Source organism: Bufo gargarizans, chromosome 5, assembly GCF_014858855.1.
Source record: "Bufo gargarizans isolate SCDJY-AF-19 chromosome 5, ASM1485885v1, whole genome shotgun sequence".
Taxonomy (NCBI): Eukaryota; Metazoa; Chordata; class Amphibia; order Anura; family Bufonidae; genus Bufo; species Bufo gargarizans.
In genome coordinates this window covers 314,435,197-314,456,945 of record NC_058084.1, presented here as the reverse complement: position 1 = coordinate 314,456,945, position 21,749 = coordinate 314,435,197, and the positions used below count along the sequence as shown (strand labels likewise).

Here is a 21,749-nt window from a genome sequence, read left to right as displayed (position 1 = left end):
CCAATCCTCTGGGACGACTCCTGTTGCCAGTGATTGGTTAAATAAATCTGTTAATGGTTTTGCCAGTTCGCCGCTGAGCTCCTTTATTGCTTTGGGTGTATCCCATCAGGCCCCTGTGACTTATTTGTATTAATTTTAGACAGCTGACTTAGAACCTCTTCCTCTGTAAAGATGCATGCATCAAAAGATTCATTTGTCTTCTTTCCTAACTGAGGTCCTTCTCCTTCATTTTCCTTTGTAAAAACTGAACAGAAGTATTCATTGAGGCAGTCAGCTAGTTCTTTATCTTCTTCCGTATACCTTCCTTCCTTTGTTTTTAATTTGGTAATTCCTTGTTTTAGTTTCCTTTTTTCATTTATGTATCTGAAGAATGTCTTATTGCCTTTTTTCACTGACTGAGATAATTTCTCTTCTGCTTGTGCTTTAGAAGCTCGTATTACTTGTTTGGCCTCTCTCTGCCTAATCTTATAAATTTGCCTGTCATCCTCTTTTTTTTTTTTTTATAATTACTAAATGCTATCTTTTTGTTTTTAATGATTTTGACCACTTCTGCTGAGTACGACAGTGGTCTCTTCCTTTTTTTTTGCTTTTACTGACAAGCCTAATGCAATTTTCTGTTGCCTTCAATAGTGCCACTTTTAAGTAGTCCCATTTTTCCTGGACTCCATTGAAATTGTTCCAATCTGATAGGGACTCGTATACCACTAATCTAATTTTAGAAAAGTCCTTTTTTCTAAAATCTAAAACTTTTGGTTTTGTATGGTGTGACTCAGTCACTGTACTTATAGTAAACCACACTGACTGTTGATCACTAGATCCTAAGCTTTCCCCTACAGTAATATCATATACCAAATTCCCATTCGTGAATACTAAATCTAAAATGGCCTCCTTCCGGGTTGGCTCCTCCACTACTTGCTGTAGAGATAATACCAGTAGGAAATTTAGAATATCTGTACTCCTGGCAGAACTAGCTATTTTGGTTTTCCAGTTTACATCAGGAAAATTAAAGTCTCCCATAATGATAACTTCCCCCTTCAACGTCATTTTAGCTATTTCCTCAACTAGTAGATCATCTAATTCTTTGACTTGGCTAGGTGGCCTATATATCACACCTACACGCGTTACCTTATGATTAGCTATCAAGCTGCAAAGTATTCTATTTGCTTCTCATATTGATATGTAGTATTGTTTGCAGAGATTACCTCCCCTATCATCTGAGAAATGGACCCCTTCCAGTGCCTGACCACTACTAGTTTTGCAATAACCAAAATATGTCCCAAAATCGATCATATGGCCAAGGGGAATGTGTCTGTGTCCAGGAAGAGTAGTGCTAGCCTGTCACCACCAGACATCTGAGAAGCTCTGACAGATGCCTTTCAGAACCTCCTCCTTGAGGTTCCTTTGTTTTGCTTTCATTTTCTCATCTCGTTAGCCTCTCTCAGCTGTCATGTAGTTGCACTGATTGCATCCCTTTAAATTCCTCCCCATAGTGCATCAGTTTGCGGTTTATATTACTTCCTGGAGTGTGTGCATGCTGATCCTACTTCTGAGTCTTCTACAAGATACGTTTTGTTCATTTATTTGTGTTTTTCTGTTTGCTGGATCCCAGGTGACCCTGACTCCCTCCGTATCTAGTGTAGGGAGCCGGTGGTCGTGTCCCCTCACTATTATAGGGTGTTCAGGTGTTATACAGTCGAGGTACGAGGATATGCGATCATCTACCATTGGGATTTTCGCATAGGCTGAGCAGTAAGGGAGAGAGCCAGGTCTGATGCAGGGCTCTCCCTTTTTGTTCCTTAGTTTTGGATCCAGTTAGTCGTATATTCATTTTGTGTTTTCTTGTTTCCTGTACACCTTCCGTGACATAGCCCTGGGGAGAGTGCTATTTGCCTATGAGTGGCGTTCGATAATAATGAAATGTGAGAGCACCCCCACAGCACATAGAAGAGTGTACCCCTCTGACCACACAGTTTCCAGCAACATGGAGAGGTGGTCGGGAACATTACGTGCAACCGACTAGGAGTATTGTACCACCGTAAGAGGTTTTTCATGGCTGCCTCATAGTAGTTATCAAATGTGGAGGCCAGAAACAAAATGTCATCTATTGGTCTCAAAGTTTTTGCCCTCTGTGAAGGGATGTTAAACAGACTTAAAGGGTTTCTCAGCTGTGGTTAAATCAGATAGCAGATGGTGGATCTGGAGATATTTGTAGAAATCTCTATTAGGTATCGGTATATAAGTATGGTGCAAATCTAGGATTGGGAGCAGTCCTCCCTGTCCAAACAGTTGATCTACTTTCAATAATCCTTGCTCATACCATTTAGTAAGAGTCAGTTCCTCAAGAAGGTATTCCAACACTGTTAAAGGGGTGTTGGTAATAGGCAACGAGGACACTCGACCATGAACATGATGGAAACATTTCCATAGGGAGACTGAGTAGGCAATCGTGCAGAGTTCGAACTGAGCGTAAGAGGGGCAGAAGATGGAACCCAACAGTAAAGCTTTTAGGTTGCATCAAGGTATTAAACCTTGCTCAATATGTACCCAGTGTTGTGGAAAATCAGCAGTCCATCTGGATTTTAGAAGGGAAAGGGTAGTAGCTTCATAGTAGTGCCTAATACAAGGTAACCCGAATCCCCCCATACCTCTCCTCCGCATTTGCTCCATACAACTTGTAACTGAAACAGAGTTAGGTAAAAGGTTTTTACAGTAGAAATTATTTTTTGAAGTTATTACCCGAAGCCTTGCAAAACATTGTGAAGTAATAACTTTGGCTCGTCGGAGCCAATACATTCTAATACTGTGTGGAGCTCTCGCTCTGTACAGTATTTTAACAAAGTTTTATGCGAATCGACTTCGGATGTTTTATCCCAAGTCTATTTGCTCATCTCTAATGGTGACTTTTGTGGCAGGTAACTTCTAAATGGCCTCAAACACATCTGTAGCTATTTTAGGTTCATTTAAAGGGAACCTGTCACCTGGATTTTGTGTATAGAGCTGAGGACATGGGTTGCTGGATGGCCGCTAGCACATCCGCAATACCCAGTCCCCATAGCTCTGTGTGCTTTTATTGTGTAAAAAACCCGATTTGATACATATGCAAATTAACCTGAGATGAGTCCTGTCCCTGACTCATCTCACGTACAGGACTCATCTCAGGCTAATTTGCATCTGCATTAAATCGTTTTTTTTTACACAATAAAAGCACACAGAGCTATGGGGACTGGGTATTGCGGATGTGCTAGCGGCCATCTAGCAACCCATGTCCTCAGCAATATACACAAAATCCAGGTGACAGGTTCCCTTTAAGGACTCAAGTGGATCTACAGACAGAGAGGGGCGTTTGACTTTATCCAAAAATTCCTGTGCACAGTTTTGGAAATTAGCTGGAAGTGTAAGTTATAGAGGATATTATAGTAGTCTTTAATGGGGGTTTTCCAGGATTTTACTATTGATGACCTATCCTCAGGATAGGTCATCAATATCAAATCGCGGGGAGTCCGATAACCGGAACCCCCGCCGATCAGTCGTATGAATAGAAGGAAGAGAGACAGGAGTTGGCATTGTCCGCACAGCTTATGCCTTCTCTTCATACAACTGATCCGACACCTCTGCCGATCTGGTATTGATGACCTATCCTGAAGATAGGTCATCAATATTAAAAGCCTTTAAATTGGCTAGCTATATCTCTAGGGTCAAGGATTTTGGCACCAGTATTCAGGTGTATAAAATACGAAATGCGTGAGCTAGCATGTAGCGCTTTACGCCTACAAGCTTCTAATTTACCCGCCTTGTTATTTTGAGAATAATATCTGGCTTTCGTCTTTTTAAGGGCCTTTTCATAGTTGTAAAGTAAAAGGGAGCGCAATTGATGTCTGAGAGATGAGATTTTCTGCGAGAGTTGCCGTGAGGGGTTACTTTTATTGGATTTCTGTCAGTGTTTAGATTTCTGCCAATAGTGTGGATAATTTATGCTCCCGGAGCTTTTTTTCCCGGTGTCCCAATTTAATTAACACCCCTCCAATATAAGCTTTATACGCCATCCACTCTGTATATACTCTAGCAACACTCCCTGTATTGAATTGGAAGTATTCCTTAGTTGCAGTTTCTGTCTCCTTATTGTATACAGAGTGGTTCAAGAAAAATGTATTGTTCCTCCATATTTTAACTGGGGGTGTCGAGCCATGCCCCTCAATTGTCAAAGTAATAGCAGCACGATCTGACCACTTGATTAAGCCAATATCTGAGGTCCGGCTGTTGTAGAGTAAAGCCCTAAGGTCTATGCAGGAATAGGTATTATGCACAGTGGAAAAGAAAGTGAAATCCCTCTCCGCTCCATGGTGTGCCCTCCAAACATTAAAAGTTTCCTCTGAATGCACGAAGGATTGGAAGCCAGTATCTCTCTGTCTAAGGCCCCTTTCACACGGGTGAGAATTCCGCGCGGGTGCAATGCGTAAAGTGAACGCATTGCACCCGCACTGAATCCGGACCCATTTACTTCAATGGGGCTGTTCAGATGAGCGCAGTGATTTTCACTCATCACTTGTGCGTTGCGTGAAAATCACAGCATGTTCTATATTCTGCGTTTTTCACGCCACGCAGGCCCATAGAAATGAATGGGGATGCATGAAAGCAAGTGCGGATGCAATGCGATTTTCATGCTAAGGAGACGAGGGATGAGTTACCCGGGACTCCATTTACTTTATTATTTTCCATTATACCATGGTTATAATGGAAAATAATAGCATTCTTTAATTCAGAATGCTAAGTAAAAGGTCCATTGTGGGGTTAAAAATTAAAAATAAAATCATCACCTCATCCACTTGATTGCGCAGCTAGGCTCGTCTTCTTCTTCTTGCAGGATCTGGCTGGAGAAGGACCTTCGGTGACGTCATCCGTCAGCTCAGGTCCTGCTGAATAAAGATAGCAGATTTATGTCACCAAAGGTCCTTTTGCAGGTCCTGAAAGAAGAAGCAAGAAGACGATGCCAGCTGTGCAATCAATTGGAACAGGTAAGTACATTTTTTAACCACTCAATCCACATTTTAGTAATTATTCTGTATTAAGAATGCTATTATTTTCCCTTATACCTATGTTATAAGGGAAAATAATAAAATATACAGAACACCTAACCCAAACCCGAACTTCAGTGAAGAAGTCCAGTTTTGGGTCTGGGTACCACAGTCAGTTTTTTATCACGCGCGTGCAAAACGCATTGCACCTGTGCGATAAAAACTGAACATCGGAACGCAATCACAGTCAAAACTGACTGAAATTGCTTACCTACTCGCAGAATTTTCCCTGATCGCATCCGGACACGCTTTTCTGCAAGGGTCCTAAGGGTCCATTGACACAACCGTGTTTTGCAGTCCACAAATGACCGATTGCGGATAAGAATAGGACATGTTCTATCTTTTTTGCAGGGTCACGGAACTACGGATGCAGACAGCACACGGTGTGCTGTCTGCATCTTTTTCAGCCCCAATTGAAATGAATGGATCTGCACCTATTCTGCAAAATTGCGAAATCTCCAGCTTTTTTCACAGGAACATGATGATGCTGCAACGTATGCGCGTCTTTCCCAATAATGTGAGTTTCTTAAGGACAGAGAATGTCTGTTTGAAGTGAGAGAACCTCCTTCCACATAGATGATCTTTTTTGTGGGCAATTAAGACTCTTCAGATTATGTGAGGTAAAATGGACCACCATTTTTAAAGTACAGCACCGAAAGTGCAGTCAGGATGGCAAAAAATGAACATAATCAAAAAGAAAAACTAGGAATATTATGGTAAATAAAAGATGTTGTGAGTACGAAAAGCAGTTGTGATTGGGGTCAACCGTTGATGGAGTGTGGCCGCTAAAAGGTCGGTAAAAAGTTTCACCGTATGGTACGGTTCCAGAAGTGTCTTGAGTTTGAGCGCTCAGCATAATGGCCTCCTTCACATGGAAATAATGTATTCTGGCCAAGGAATCTCTAGGAATAGACGCCTCCAAGTGTTAAGGCCGTGGTACTGTGTGCGCCCGGTCAATTATCAAGTCATAAGCAATTCTCTTAGCAGGGTTTTAATTAACTGTTATACACAGTCAGCCCTGACAGGGGCACTGTTTCCAGAATACCCATGACCTTAATGTTATTACAACGTGTGCGGTCCTCAATGTCAGCTATTTTGGGCTTCAGTTGTTCTACCTCATCAGCCATATTAGTGTGTGCATCAATCACAGTATCCTGAGAATTAGCACGGTGGCTCAGTGGTAAGCACTGGTGCCTTGCAGAGCTGGGGTCTTAGGGTCGAATCCGACCGAGGACAACATCTGCATAGAGTTTGTATGTTCTCCCTGTGTTTGTGTGGGTTTACTCCCACACTCCAAAGACATCCTAGTAGAAAACTAGTAGATTGTGAGCTCCTTTAAGGACAACTTAATGCTAATGTCTGTAAAGCGCTGCAGAATACAGTAGTGCTATATAAGTGCATAAAATAACAAATTAGTAAACTCGTCCAACTCTTGTATAGTAGTAATAGGTGGCAGCAAAGCCCTCTTGCATAGATGTTTTCAGGGCTAATAACATGCTTTTCCACACTAACATCTCCTCCAGCTGGAGAGTGAGGACTATGCATTGAGGAGAGTGAGGGAGAGCAGCCCTGCGTGACGGCAGGAAGTCCGTGATGCTCCACTGGCTGCTGTGGGAGTCCTAGGACACGAATGTCCTCTGGAGTAGAAGGTGGTGATGAGGCGGCAGCGGTACTCCCCGCTAACTGTATTGTGATGGGCTCTGGAAGGGAAGGAGACTTCCGGTCTCCTTTGGGGGGGCACTTTTCTCGCCTTTCTCATACTGCAGGATGATAAATGAAAGTCTGGGGTCCAAATAAGGTGCAAATCGCTACATTAAACAGGGGTTAAATGGTTGCTGGGTTGGAGAGCTCCGTGTTCAGACTGCCATCTCTTTCGGCTGCCAAGACGCCCCCCCCCCCCCCCCCCTTCCATCTTAGTAGTGGCATAAGTATATTGTACACAGAAGATCGACATGTAAAATAGGGAAGAATAGCACATAGTCTTTTTGGGTATAGATAGCACTTTAGTCCCTTAAAGGGGTTTTCCAGGATTTAACAGGAGATGGTGTATACTCAGGATAGACCATCACTATCTGGTTGGCGAGGGTGCGGAGTGTCGGATCAGCTATTCTGCAGTAGCGCTGGTGCTGGAAGGCTGCACTGGAACCAAACAGATCCGTCTGTTGTCTGGTGGATGGAGCTGGCTACTGCAGTGCCGCTTCCATTAACTTCAATGAGCTGTGTGCCGTAAGCTACTTCAGTACTGCTGATTGGCGGTGGCGCTGGATGTTGGACCCCTGCGATCAAATAGCGATGGCCTTTCCTGAGGATAGGCTATCACTTGTGAAATTGTGGAGAAACCTTTCAAAATGATATGATGTTTTATGACTTCTTTAAGATTTCTCCGGCATGTGTAGCTCGATTCTGAAATGAATGCACATTTACAATCTTTTAATAAACCTGCCTGAGCTTCTCGGCATAGCTATTTTCCTTCATTCTAATGATCTAGCAATCTTGTCGATATGTATAAATGGCTCCGAGCCTGAGTACTTTAAAATGACTCCTATTTTCCAACACAGAGGTAATAAGAAGAGGCTTCTAATGTGCTCGTTATAAATAGGAATCCAAGTGGAAAAAGAACGCTTGTATATTTAATGTTTCTGTAATACTTATATAGAGTGCGGGTCAGCATCCACATTTAGATTAACTTTTTTGTGTGCTTCCTTCCCTTGTTTATAAACTCCTCAACATTGAAACTGCACCACCAAGTAGGTACAGTCGTGGAATGCTGGAAAATACAGGATGGATAGATGTGTTAATGATGTGCAAATAATAAACAAATTCAAGACATTTTGATTTATTCCGTATCGAATATTTTCCCTGACAAAGCCGGTACACCAACCGAAACATGTCGGGAGGGTTAGTCTGCGGTTGTCTTTAGGCAGGGAACCGCTGCGCTACTGGCAACGAGCTAGTTGCTTTCATTCTATATGAATGAGTGTGACACGGTGGGAAGGGACAGCACCTTAGCCATTATCAGGGAGAACGTGTGTGAAGCTACTGACTGCCATCTCCCCTCCCTCCTTCACCTGTTTAGTGTGGGGAGACCATAGTGTGGAAGAGGTCTTCTCCACACAAAGTGTAAATGAGTTAGTATGAGAAGTTCTGACAAACAATCTTGGTCTAATTGATGCTATCCTGTTCTGCCACACTGAATGCACTTGGGCCCGTCAATCTTCATAATTCGCTGCTGGCAGCTCCCTTTGAAATTGCCAACCAATGATGTTTCAGATGTGCTCAATGAGGGACAAGTCTGAAGATGCTACAGGCTGTGGTAGCACGTTTAGGCCACGCAAGCTGCTCACAGTAGCACAAGCATCATGCGGCCTGGCGTTGTCCTGCTTCGGGGATACTTTGGAGAAATGGCCGTACCACAAGTTCCACAACCAAATCACTTTAATGCCAAACTATTAGTGTACCTGAAATGAAGACTAGATGGGTCCAGTACATTATGCCACCCCACACCATAATCTCGAGAGTAGGACCGGTGTGATGTTCCCTTGTGAAGGCCTCTTCATAGCTTTGCCCACATGGTTTCCAGACCGTCATTGTATCCAAGACAAAAGCAGAACTAATCACTGAAGAGTAATGACCTCCATTCTAGCTTCCATTGCTATCCTGCTGTACATCATGATGGCCTTTGAGAACTGTGGTGTGAGGTGAATAAAACATCTGTAGCTGGATGTCTGGCTCGTAGCCCAATGTTGTGCAAATTACTTTTGTTTGTTTGTGTAGATACTGTTTGCCGCCCTAGGCTTGGGATGTGAGTAGTGAACTAAAAGCCATTCTTCTAATCAGACGATCCGTCTGTGCCGAGGTTCACTTCTCTACACCGCTTGTCATTCCAGTTTATTGTTGTTCTCTTAAAGGGAACCTGTCATCAATTTTATGCTGACCGTACTAAGGGCAGTATAAAGTAGTGATAGAAATGCTGATTTCAGCGATGTGTCACTCATCAGCTAAAAGTAAGTGGTTTCCGAGAACCAGCATCATAATCATTTCAGCACAGGCCTTGAAAAGAGTCAAATCTACCTGAGAAGAGTCATGGTTATCCATGAATTCCTGCTCTCCCTGCCCACCTGCTTATAACTGACAGTCTTCTACCTAGTTTTCTCCCTTTCTCTCTAGGAGAGAACTGCCAATCATCAGCAGATGGGTGAGAGCAGGAGATTATGAATAACCAGGACTCTTCTCAGGTAGATTTGACTCTTTTCAAGGCCTTGGGCTGCAATGATTGTGATGCTGGTTCTCAGCAACCACATACTATTAGCTCATGAGTGACACACCGCTGGAATCAGCATTTCTGTCACTATTTTATACTGCCCTCAGTGATGTCAGCATATAGTTGATGACAGGTTCCCTTTAACTACCAGGACACATAATGTTGAACAGGGCTGAGATCTCACCTACTACTTCTTTAACTTGCGTAAACGTACGGCTTATCCTTCTCGGTGTTGCAGTTTCATAGTTGAGGCGTACAAAAAAAAGCACATTTTACTCATTTAAAGTTTTATACGTTTCTTTCTTTTCTTTCAGAAATTATGCGTTCCAATGGATTTTGTTTAGCGAACACAGAGACAATAGTCATCGACCACAGCCTCCCACATGTGAAAGATCCCGACTTGGATGTAGACTCAACCGATCATTTGTGAGTACTCCACCTACTCTTTATAGAAATAAAACATATTCTCATCTTTATCTGCTGGCCAGGGTATCTGTTATTAGAGGGTAAGTCCAACTTTTAGGCAATGGCCTTGCCTGGGCATGCCCACCTATGTCGCAGCATAAGAAGAGTTCATTACCTCTCATTTAAGACCAACATTAAAATGTTTTCTGCCGTCACTAATTTCCACACAAAGTCCCCGTTTTCCGCTCCTGCCATACTTATAGGAAACAGATCTGGGGTGCTGCTTTCAATATCTGTTCAATGTCTGTGACTGCAACTAGTCATATACACACAACATCCTGTAAATGTATGCAGAACATGCCAATTCTGAGAGGCCGACATAACATTGAATGTGTATAGGGGCCTCCCAACTCTCCCAGAACGGTAAATATCGGGAGAGATTACCATCAGGCTGTTGGGTTTCATCTGCCCAATCCTTTTGTTGTCGGGTAGATGAGCTACTGCTAAAGGTGTCTCCCAGTTGAGGACATATTCTAGTAATGCATGCTTGGCCAGACATGCATGTGTATGGAGGGGTTTACCTATCTAATGTGTATGGCTAGTAGCACTGGGCGATTTTGCCCAAAAATAAAATCTAGATTTTTGGTCAACCTTATGGACGATTTTTGATTTGAATCTCGATTTTATTATTTTTGTTAATTAAACTGAAAAAAAAAAAAATGCCAAGACTATACAGACTGGCAATGCAGGGGTTACTACACATATATATAAACTGGCATTGCAGGGGTTACTCTATATAGACCGTGAGTGCAGGTCTACTTGCTGCACTAAGTAGGCTTTTAAATAAGTGGAGTTTAAAGAAAGGAGCAAGAAACTATGGTTTGATAGATTTTCCTTGTGTGTTGTTGGCTTGATTCTAGCTAGTCCTCCAACTACAGCAGATAGGGCCTAAATCTTACTTCATATTTACTGTTTTCCGTCTTTACTGTACATCCCCATTTAAACATGTGCTCCATGGACAAGGCTACTAAGTGTGTGTCCTGTGCCATGTATGCGTGCCTTGAAGAGCCTTTCGAGGGGGAATACATTTGCACTAGATGCAATCATGTCGCATATTTGGAAGCCCAGATCTTGGATCTAAATAAGCAGCTTGAAATACTTAGGGGCATTGCAGACCTGGAGAGAGGCTTAGCCCTCACTGTGCAGGCACTGACTGGGTTCAGTGAAATGGAGGTGGCAGTTGGGGGGCAAGATTAGGACTATCAGGTCAGCAGTTGGGTTAATGTAGGAAGAAGGGGTAGAGGGAAAAGTGCCAGGGAGGCTAGTCCTGAGCTAGCACGCCCTAGTAAATATGCCTGATATCAGGCATGAAAGCCCAGAGCCAGCAACACTACAGCAGGGCGCTTCTCCTAGCAACCAGGAGGATGAACGCTGCAGGAAGGATGGGAAAAGGAGTGCAGCAAAGGTCAGACAGATGCTGGTGGTAGGGGACTCTATTATTAGGAGGACAGACAGGGTCACCTGTCGCCAAGACCATGAATGCCGAACAGCGTGTTGTCTTCCGGGTGCTCGGGTTCGGCATATTGCGGATCAGATTGACAAATTGCTGGGTGTGGCTGGGGAAGACCCGGCGGTCATGGTACACATTGGCACCAATGACAAAGTCAGGGGGAGATGGAAGGTCTTTAAAAATGATTTTAGGGAACTAGGAGAGAAGCTCAAGTCCAGGATCTCCAAGGTAGTGTTTTCAGAAATACTACCAGTGCCACGAGCGTCACCAGAGAGGCAACGGGAGTTAGGGAGTTAAATAAGTGGCTCAGAAGCTGGTGATGGAAAGTAGGGTTTGGGTTCATGGAGAACTGGGCCGACTTCTCTCTCGGCTACAGGCTCTTCCGTAGGGACGGGCTGCATCTTAATGGGGAGGGTGCAACTGATCTAGGGGGATAAATGATTATGCAACGTGTGCCTCCCCCCAGGGCCCCTATATAGCTGGAATTGCCAAGTGGTGTAGTGCGGCCTAAATGTCTCTTATTGTGTGTCACAGTGCTCCTACCTGGGTACCGCTGGACCCCAGTCTTTGGCTCCGAAGCAATAAATAGGGGGAATAATTGAGGGATGGAGGAAAAATAACTTGAGTCCAGACCTTGAGATGAAGTTCAATGGCAGTTTTACTTGAATAAAAGTTTCTCCAAAACAGTTTTCAGGCTTTGTCTTGGTTCCAAAGAAAAGCCAAAAAAGGGGGTCAGTCAGCACATACCAAACCGCAGTAGCACATTGCTATGGCAGGGAACAACATTTAAAGACAGAAACATGCAATTCGACAATAAACTGCAATATAGAGTACAAAATTGCATAATAGTAACAAGTGCTACACTATAAGTGCGAGATACTTGGCAAATCGTTTTCTACAAAATGATTTGAGCCCTTCTGCCAAGCGTCAAGGCGATCTCTGTTAGACGGGTTCCTTCGCTAAATTTTACCTGTTAGGTGCCATGACGGCTACCATACACTTCAGGGAGTGTAGGTTCCACGTTCCTGCATTGAATACTACCTGTTGGGTGCCATGACGGCTACCATACACTTCAGGGAGTGCAGGTTACACAGCAGGCCCACTCCACAACACCACCGGCGCCAAACGGCTACCAAGGATTGCAGTGAGAGTCCACAAACTATGTCACTCCTGGTGCCATGGCTTCAGTGAGTGAGGGGGAGCAGGCCTGACTATGTACTAACACTAATTAAAATCAGCCTATAGGGCAGACAGGATGGTCAGGAGTGCATGACTGAGGAGGCAGCCACACCTCCAGTACAAACTGCAAAGAAAAGCCCAAAAAGGGGGTCAGTCAGCACATACCAAACCGCAGTAGCACTTTGCTATGGCAGGTTTTAGCACGAACTGGCAGGCAAACTCAACTCTGCTTTATCTTTTTCTCTCTGCTGTACTCACAGGCTAGCTTAGTAACTTTGATTTCTTCTTTATGCTGCACTACACTCTTTAGTCTGACTTAGTTTCAGCCAAGGAATAGGTTAGTGTCCTGTCAGCTCCAACATGGAGTCTAAACTGGAATAATCTAGAACTGCCACCCCTCCTTCTGGTAGCAAACAGGACTCGCCCACTTCTGCCCAAAGGGGAAGAATGGAATGGTGAGTTCTATTTTGTCTAAGATAGCTCTGCCAGAAACGCTGCCACCTGCTGGTGAGCAAGGCATATTACATATATAACAGTTGCATACAATATTATAGATTAGGGCTGCAGCTAACGATTATTTGAATAATCGATTAGTTGCCGATTAATTTCTACGATTAATCGATTAATCGGGAAAAACGACAAAATTACAAAACAGAGGTTTATATGATCTTACTTGAAAAATTATGTTCAAAGGCCATATTAAAACAAATTGTGGACGACACTTATGGGGGATCTGTGGACGACACTTATGGGGGATCTGTGGACGACACTTATGGGGGATCTGTGGACGACACTTATGGGGGATCTGTGGACGACACTTATGGGGGATCTGTGGACGACACTTATGGGGGATCTGTGGACGACACTTATGGGGGATCTGTGGACGACACTTATGGGGGATCTGTGGACGACACTTATGGGGGATCTGTGGACGACACTTATGGGGGGATCTGTGGACGACACTTATGGGGGGATCTGTGGACGACACTTATGGGGGGATCTGTGGACGACACTTATGGGGGATCTGTGGACGACACTATTATGGGGGATCTGTGGACGACACTTATGGGGGATCTGTGGACGACACTTATGGGGGATCTGTGGACGACATTTATGGGGGGATCTGTGGACGACATTTATGGGGGGATCTGTGGACGACACTTATGGGGGGATCTGTGGACGACACTTATGGGGGGATCTGTGGACGACACTTATGGGGGATCTGTGGACGACACTTATGGGGGATCTGTGGACGACACTTATGGGGGATCTGTGGACGACACTTATGGGGGATCTGTGGACGACACTTATGGGGGGATCTGTGGACGACACTTATGGGGGGATCTGTGGACGACACTTATGGGGGGATCTGTGGACGGCGTTTATGGGGGATCTGTGGACGACACTATTATGGGGGATCTGTGGACGGCGTTTATGGGGGATCTGTGGACGGCGTTTATGGGGGATCTGTGGACGGCGTTTATGGGGGATCTGTGGACGGCGTTTATGGGGGATCTGTGGACGGCGTTTATGGGGGATCTGTGGACGGCGTTTATGGGGGATCTGTGGACGGCGTTTATGGGGGATCTGTGGACGACACTTATGGGGGATCTGTGGACGACACTATTATGGGGGATCTGTGGACGGCGTAGTTATGGAGAGGGGGATATGTGCACTGTTATGGGCATAACAGTGCACAGATCCCTTTCCTCATAACAGTGCACAGACCCCCCTTCCCATAGCAGTGCCATACACAGACCCCCCCTCCTCCCCATAGCAGTGCTATACACAGATCCTCCCCCCTCCCCATAGCAGTGCTATACACAGACCCCCCTTCCCCCTAACAGCCCCGGCGCTTGCATCTTTATTTTACCTTTTTACAATGACGCTCCCGCTCCTGTAACAGCCAGGCAGAGCGGACGGCGGCGTAACGTCACTCAATCACGTGACGCGCCTGCTCCGCCCACTTCATGAATGAAGGAGGCGGAGCAGGCGCGTCACGTGATTGAGTGACGTTACGCCGCCGTCCGCTCTGCCTGGCTGTTACAGGAGCGGGAGCGTCATTGTAAAAAGGTAAAATAAAGATGCAGCGCCCGCCCGCCCGCCCGCCCGAATAGCAACGAATCGGCGATTATTCGATAACTGGATTCGTCGACAACGAATCCAGTTATCGAATATAATCGATTACATCGATTAATCGTTGCAGCCCTATTATAGATGCACATTGTGATGAACATGGAACAGAATTACACATATGACATACAGGTTAGCACATTAGAGATAGTAGCAGGGTGTAGGAGTGGTAACACCACTGTGGAGTGTTAGTTAGATGGCTGGAGGAGATTTTAAACTAGTATCTGGGCGGACGGTGGTGGGTCATACTAATAAGGGGGTAGACAGTGTAGCTAGAGAGTGGGGTGTAGGAGGGGACAGTGGGGATTTAGTGGGGGCTGGGGTTAGTGAGGAAAGTAGGGAGAAGAATGGGCAGAACTGTACACCGATGAAAAATAGAACTGCTGGTAACAAGAACCTGTTACATACAAACATCAACCAAGGTAACCAAAAAATCACGGATATTCACTTTACAGATAATAGTCATTTAAAATGTATTTTCACAAATGCCAGAAGTCTAGCTAGCAAAATGGGCGAGCTGGAGGCTATGGTACTAGAAGAACACATACGTTATTTAGGAAAGATAGGATCAATAGAAAAGGAGGTGGTGTGTGCCTGTAAGTGAGGAGTGATCGGAAGACAAGTGTGAAGGAGGCAATTGTGGGTGAGGATGGTGAGGATGTGGAAACTTATGGGTGGAAGTTCAAATGGATATAAACACTGAAAAAATAATACTTGGTGTAATCTATAGACCCCCTAACACCACAGAGGAGATAGAACCGCAACTGTATATTCAAATAGAGCGGGCTGCACAGGCTGGTACAGTGGTCATAATAACTTTATGGACCAGTTTGTAGAAGCTCCCACTAGGGGCGATGCTCTGTTGGATCTGGTAATCTCTAATGATACAGAGCTTGTTGGAAATGTTACTGTTTGAGAAACACTAGGTAATAGTGACCACAATATAATTATATTCCCCTTAAACTATAAGAAGCAAATTCTGTCAGGCAGAGCAAAGACACAGAATTTTTAAAAGGCCAATTTCTCTGGGTTGAGGGCAGCATTTCAGGGCATAGACTGGGTGTAGCTACTGTCACATAATAATACTGAGGATAAATGGGAGAGCTTTATATCCACATTGAGTAATTACACTAAAAAGTTATTCCTTTAGGTAACAAGTATAAACGGCCAAAATGAACCCCCACGGCTTACAGCTACTGTAAAAAGGGCAATAAATGACCAAAAATTGGCATTTAAAAAAATACAAATCTTAGGGGTCAGCTGTAGCCTTTGAAGTTTACAAAAGGCTTAATAAAATCAGTAAAAATGAGATAAAATTAGCAAAAATACAAAATGAACAGCAGATGGCAAAAGAGAGCAAAACAAATCCCCAAAAATTCTTCAAATACATAAATGCTAAAAAACCAAGGTCAGAGCAGGCAGGTCCACTTAAAGGGTTTCTATCTCCTCGTTTTGACATAATTAGCTATCAGACACTAGCGATCCTCTAGTGTCTGCTCTACCAAACAATGCTATTATAATACCTTTGTGTGCAGCTATTTGCCTAAAAAACGAACTTTTATTGATATACTAATGAGCCTCTAGGTGCTATGGGGGCGTCTTTTCAGCTCCTAGAGGCTCGGTCTACTCACACTGTATGCCGCCCAGCGTGTCCCTCCAGCCCGCCCATCTTCTCTGGAATGCGATCCTCCCTCTGAGCCAGCGGACAAACTCTCGCGCCTGCGCCGTGCGCGTCTGTATTCGGCCTGCGCCATCTGTTCCTCGGAGCACTCTGACGTAATCGGCACAGGTGCAGTGGAGATGTCTGTGCAGGGAGCGGTCAGACATTCACTGCACCTGCACCGAATACAGACGCGCACGGAGGCAGGCGCAGGCGCAAGAATTCATCCGCTGGCTCAGAGGGAGGATTGCATTCCAGAGCAGATGGGCGGGCTGGAGGGACGCGCTGGGCGGCATTTTGTGTGAGTAGACCGAGCCTCTAGGTGCTGAAAAGACGCCCCCATAGCACCTAGAGGCTCATTAGCATATCAATAAAAGTTCGTTTTTTAGGCAAACGGCTGCACACAAAGGTATTATAATAGCATTGTTTGGTAGAGCAGACACTAGAGGATCGCTAATTATGTCAAAACGAGGTGATAGAAACCCTTTAATAATGGTAAAAGGGAGGGGTAGTCACTGAAGATGAGGAAAAGGCAGAGTTACTAAATGGGTTTTATAGCTGTGTATATACAAAAGAAGAGAAAGGAACTGATATCTGTGGTGCTGGGGCTGTTAGTACATCCAGTAATATACTCAATTAGCTAACTGTAGATGTGGTCCAAGATAAGTTAAAGGGGTTCTCCGGGCTTTTAATATTGATGACCTATCCTCAGCCATGCCAGCTCCGCCTCCTCTTCACTGTTTACACCTAACCGGGACGGATCGTTCCCATACACTTGTATAGAAGTGATCCATCCCATTGAAATGAATGGGATGGCTTGGGTGTGATTACACCTGGTCACCGCTGCAGAGGCGACGGCGAGAAGGTAAACAGTGAAGAGGAGGCAGCGCTGGTACGGGTGTCGGACCCCTGCCAATCTGATATTGATTACCTATCCTGAGGATAGGTCATTAATATTAAAAGCCTGGAGAAACCCTTTAAATAAGGTAAATGTGAACAAGGCTACGGGTCCAGATGGATTACACCCAAGAGTACCTAAAAAGCTCAGTTCAGTCATTGCTGTGCCCCTGTTTATAATTTTAAAAGATTCTCTAGGTACTGGTACAGTGCCAAGTGATTGGTGCAGGGCAAATGTGGTGCCCATATTCAAAAAAGGATCAAGGTCCCCCACAGGTAATTATAGACCAGTTAGTTTAACTTCTGTTGTGGGAAAAATGTCTGAAGGAATCTTAAAGAACTATATACAGGAGCATGTGACTGTAAATAATAATATAAGTGATAACCAGCATGGGTTTACCAAGGACAGAAGTTGTCAGACTAACCTGATTTGTTTTTATGAGGAGGTGAGTAGAAGACTTGACAGAGGGGCGGCTGTGGATGTAGTGTTTCTGGATTTTGCAAAGGCTTTTGATACTGTCCCTCATAGATGCTTAATAGGTGTAACGTAAGGTCTATAGGCTTGGAAAGTATAGTTTGTAATTGGATTGAGAACTGGCTGAAGGACCGTGTCCAGAGAGTTGTGGTCAATGATTCCTACTCAGAATGGTCCCAGTTTATAAGTGGTTTACCCCAAGGTTCAGTGCTGGGCACTCTATTATTTAATTTATTAATGATATCAAGGATGGGATTAATAATTTTATTTAAAAAATGTGATCCTGGAGTCTGGACAACCCCTTTAATAATGAGTCTGTTTTCAGACTATCTCTCCTGGGTTATGTCAGCTGACAGCTCATGTGAAGCCTTATCTCTGATCTCTTGACCTCATAAACACTCATTTAGGCCATATTTTTAATCAGTTTGATAAGAGGTTAGCTATAGTGGGTTTTTATGAGGTCAGAAGATCAGAGATAAAGCTTCACATTAGCTGCCAGAACTCAGGAGGGACTGTCAGCAAATAGACAGATTTTTAGCTGCATAAAGACCATTTGAAAAAAAATGATTTTTAAATGCAGGGCAGGTGTCAGATTCCAGCCAAGACAATCTGGTGTAGAACCCAACGCTAGATGAGATGTTATGTGGCAGACAGGGAAAGATTATCATAGAAACGAGACATACTCACTGTATAAGTGATTTGTGTCTGCCACCACTCTCATCATCCTGAGCTGTGAAATATAGCATTACTGGCTTAATATTATGCCTTACACCGGCTGTCTGATTAGAATGCAGCAAATTGATTGGTGTAATTACTTTCAGCGCTGTGCGGGGTAGTGATACTACAGAGCAGGGTTATGTGCCTGTCACAGCTAGAGACATGGCAGTCCTCTGTGCCAGGGATCAACAATGTGGCACTTGTTTGATGCACTCAGGACATTATTTGAATGTTATCCGTCTCCTTGACATACTGTTGAGGTTGACTCGGCACAGAAATGCTCAGTATCACCGCTACAGAGGGGAAAATGGGAGTGGGTCTGGAGAGAACTGTGCAAAAAGGCGACATTTGATCTTGTAGGTGCCAACCTGTCTGCAACACGCTGCCCCATTATTCATTGTGGCAATTGAATGATTGAAGGAAATTATTTATGAAATGTTTTTTCTTTGAGTATTAGATCACCTGACTGCGCCCCTAAAAATCGTCTTTTATTGATTTTCATAATTTTCACAAATTTTACTGATGTGATGCTGTAAGATATTGCTAGTATTTAGATATTGTGTGAAATCGCCAAGACGGTATCCTTATTATCATGCTTGAAAGTGTTAGCATGTACTTTAAAGGGGTATTCCAGTAGTTACAAGTTATCCCCTACCCGCAGGATAGGAGATACAGTACTGTGCTCGGCTATCTTCAGAACTCCCATAGAAATGAATGGAGCAGCCACGCACATGTGTGACCGGCCGCTCCGGTCATTTTAGGGGAGCAGCAGTGTGCCTGCAGGGGTCCTACCGCTGGGATCTGATAGTTATCCCCTACATACCAGACTACCCCTTTAAGGCCCCGTTCACAGTTGCATTTGGAATCCGGTACCCTTATCCAGCTGGGGATCAGGTTACCGGAGCTCACCGTATTCAGCATTGCCAGTTACATCCGTGTACCACTGGATTCCCTTTGGCTATAATGGGATCTGGGAGAGATCGGTGGCTCCTAGCAAATATACTGGGATTCGGCTGTCTAAAAACTGCTGCACAAGACAGTTTTTGTCCAGCTGATTCCTGGCATATATGTTATAAACCGTACGGATCTCCTCCACATCCCATTATAGTCAATTTTAAACGCAACTGTGAACGGGGCCTTATGGGAACCTTTCATGTTGTACATGTGGTCCTAGTTTTATGAAAGCTTCAGGTTTTCTAGACTTCGAAACCTAGTGGGCAGTCCTGCTTAGTGACTGACAGCTATCTCTAGGCACAGTGATACAGGGAAGACTGTCAGTCAATGAGTAGGACCGCCCACTGGACTCCCAACCATAGAAAGAGCAGTTACAAGATATCCCTGTCCCTTTTCCACAAAAAGTTTATATCAATCTGCTCAGCTCCTCCTGGTCTGTAACATGATGTACGCAGATCAGATACCATGTTTAACATGACCAGTTCTGTTTTAAAAGGGTATTCCCATGTTTTATTTTTATGGCATGTAACTAATAAATGCCGTAACATTATACACTCACCTAAAGAATTATTAGGAACACCTGTTCTATTTCTCATTAATGCGATTATCTAGTCAACCAATCACATGGCAGTTGCTTCAATGCATGTAGGGTTCTGGTCCTGGTCAAGATAATCTCCTGAACTCCAAACTGAATGTCAGAATGGGAAAGAAAGGTGATTTAAGCAATTTTGAGCGTGGCATGGTTGTTGGTGCCAGACAGGGCCGGTCTGAGTATTTCACAATCTGCTCAGTTACTGGGATTTTCACGCACAACCATTTCTAGGGTTTACAAAGAATGGTGTGAAAAGGGAAAAACATCCAGTATGCGGCAGTCCTGTGGGCGAAAATGCCTTGTTGATGCTAGAGGTCAGAGGAGAATGGGCCGACTGATTCAAGCTGATAGAAAAGCAACGTTGACTGAAATAACCACTCGTTACAACTAGGGTTGTTGCGGGTATCGAAATTTCGATACCCAATCGATACTTTTGTCCCGGTAACGATACGATACCGGGATTTCCGTTTTTTCGATACTGGGCTGCGCTTCTGCGCAGTCTAGTATCTCTGAACATGAGCGCGCTGCTATCGGCGTGCTCATGTTCTCTCAGCAGCACGGGGAGAAGGAAGCTGTCCTCCCTCCCCCCTGTGCTGCTGCCGCTGCCACCAATGAGAAGAGAGGGGCGGAGGAGGGGCGGGCGCACTGCGCCACCAATGAGAAGAGAGAGGCAGAGGAGGGGCGGGCGCACTGCGCCACCAATGATAGGACTATTCCCACACAGAGCGGCGCCCAGCGATGTCTCAGCACTCACCATTAGTCCTGGGTGCCGCTCCGTTCGCCCGCAGTGCCCCATTACTGTCTCCTCTCCTGCTCCACATGCTGCTGATTACTATCGGAGCGATGGGAGGAGACATCAGCTTTACTAGTGGGCGTTCCTTCTCCCTGCGCTGCGATTGGACAGCGCTACAGCCAGGGAGAAGGAACGCCCACTAGTGAAGCTGATGTCTCCTCCCATCGCTCCGATAGTAATCAGCAGCATGTGGAGCAGGAGAGGAGACAGTAATGGGGCACTGCGGGCAAACGGAGTGGCGCCAAGGACTAATGGTGAGTGCTGGGACATCGCTGGGCGCCGCTCTGTGTAGCCTAATAGTGAAAGTCTGGAGTCCCATATAAAGTAGTCAGTCTTTAACACAATACAGGAGGCGGGTGCCAGCAGCAGAATCGCATTGCCGGCACCCTGCCCCTGACAGGGAGCTGCGATCATAACTGCCGCTGATCTGCCAGTACCCACCTCCTGTATAAAGGGGTAATTATCATTGGTGGTGCAGTGTGCCCCCCCTCAACCCCCCATCCCATTAAAATCATTGGTGGCACAGTGCGCCGGCCCCTCTCCATCCCCCAATATTAAAATCATTGGTGGCAGTGGCCACAGGGTCCTCTCCCCTCCCCACCATTGGTGGTGCAGTGGCAGCTTCTGATCGGAGCCCCAGCTGTGTATAGGCAGCCAAGACGCTACAGAAGCCCTGGTTGCCATGGTAACATCCCTGATGCTGTGTGCACAAAGCACAGAGCAACAGGGACAGTGTGATAGATCTCTATTCACCCTGATAGAGATCTATCAGGCTGAATAGGACAAGGGATGAAAGATCCCAGGTTCTAGCCCCTAAGGGCGGAAATAGTTATTAAATAAAAAGTGTAAAAAAAAAAAAAAATGTTAAAAAAAACTCCACCAAAATATGAAGTATAAATCACCCCAATTTCACATATAAAATATATAAATAATAAACATATTACATATCGCCACGTCAGAAAAGTCCAAACTACTAAAATATTTTAAAAAAATCTAGGTGGTGAATGCCGGAACAGAAAAAAATAAAATATACTGCGCAATTCGCCATTTTTAAAAATGCGGAATGCGCGTGGCTTTTTTGGTTTATTTTTTTCGTGTTGT

The 21,749-nt window shown here is 44.7% G+C and overlaps 1 protein-coding gene across 1 annotated transcript in view; it reads left to right on the top strand.

Moving 5' to 3' along the window:
- Positions 1-21,749, top strand: part of PXDC1 (PX domain containing 1) — a 76,100-nt gene that overhangs the window by 46,162 nt on the left and 8,189 nt on the right. The window contains 1 exon segment of the mRNA XM_044295065.1: positions 9,648-9,759. Coding sequence (XP_044151000.1) covers positions 9,648-9,759 — 112 coding nt within the window.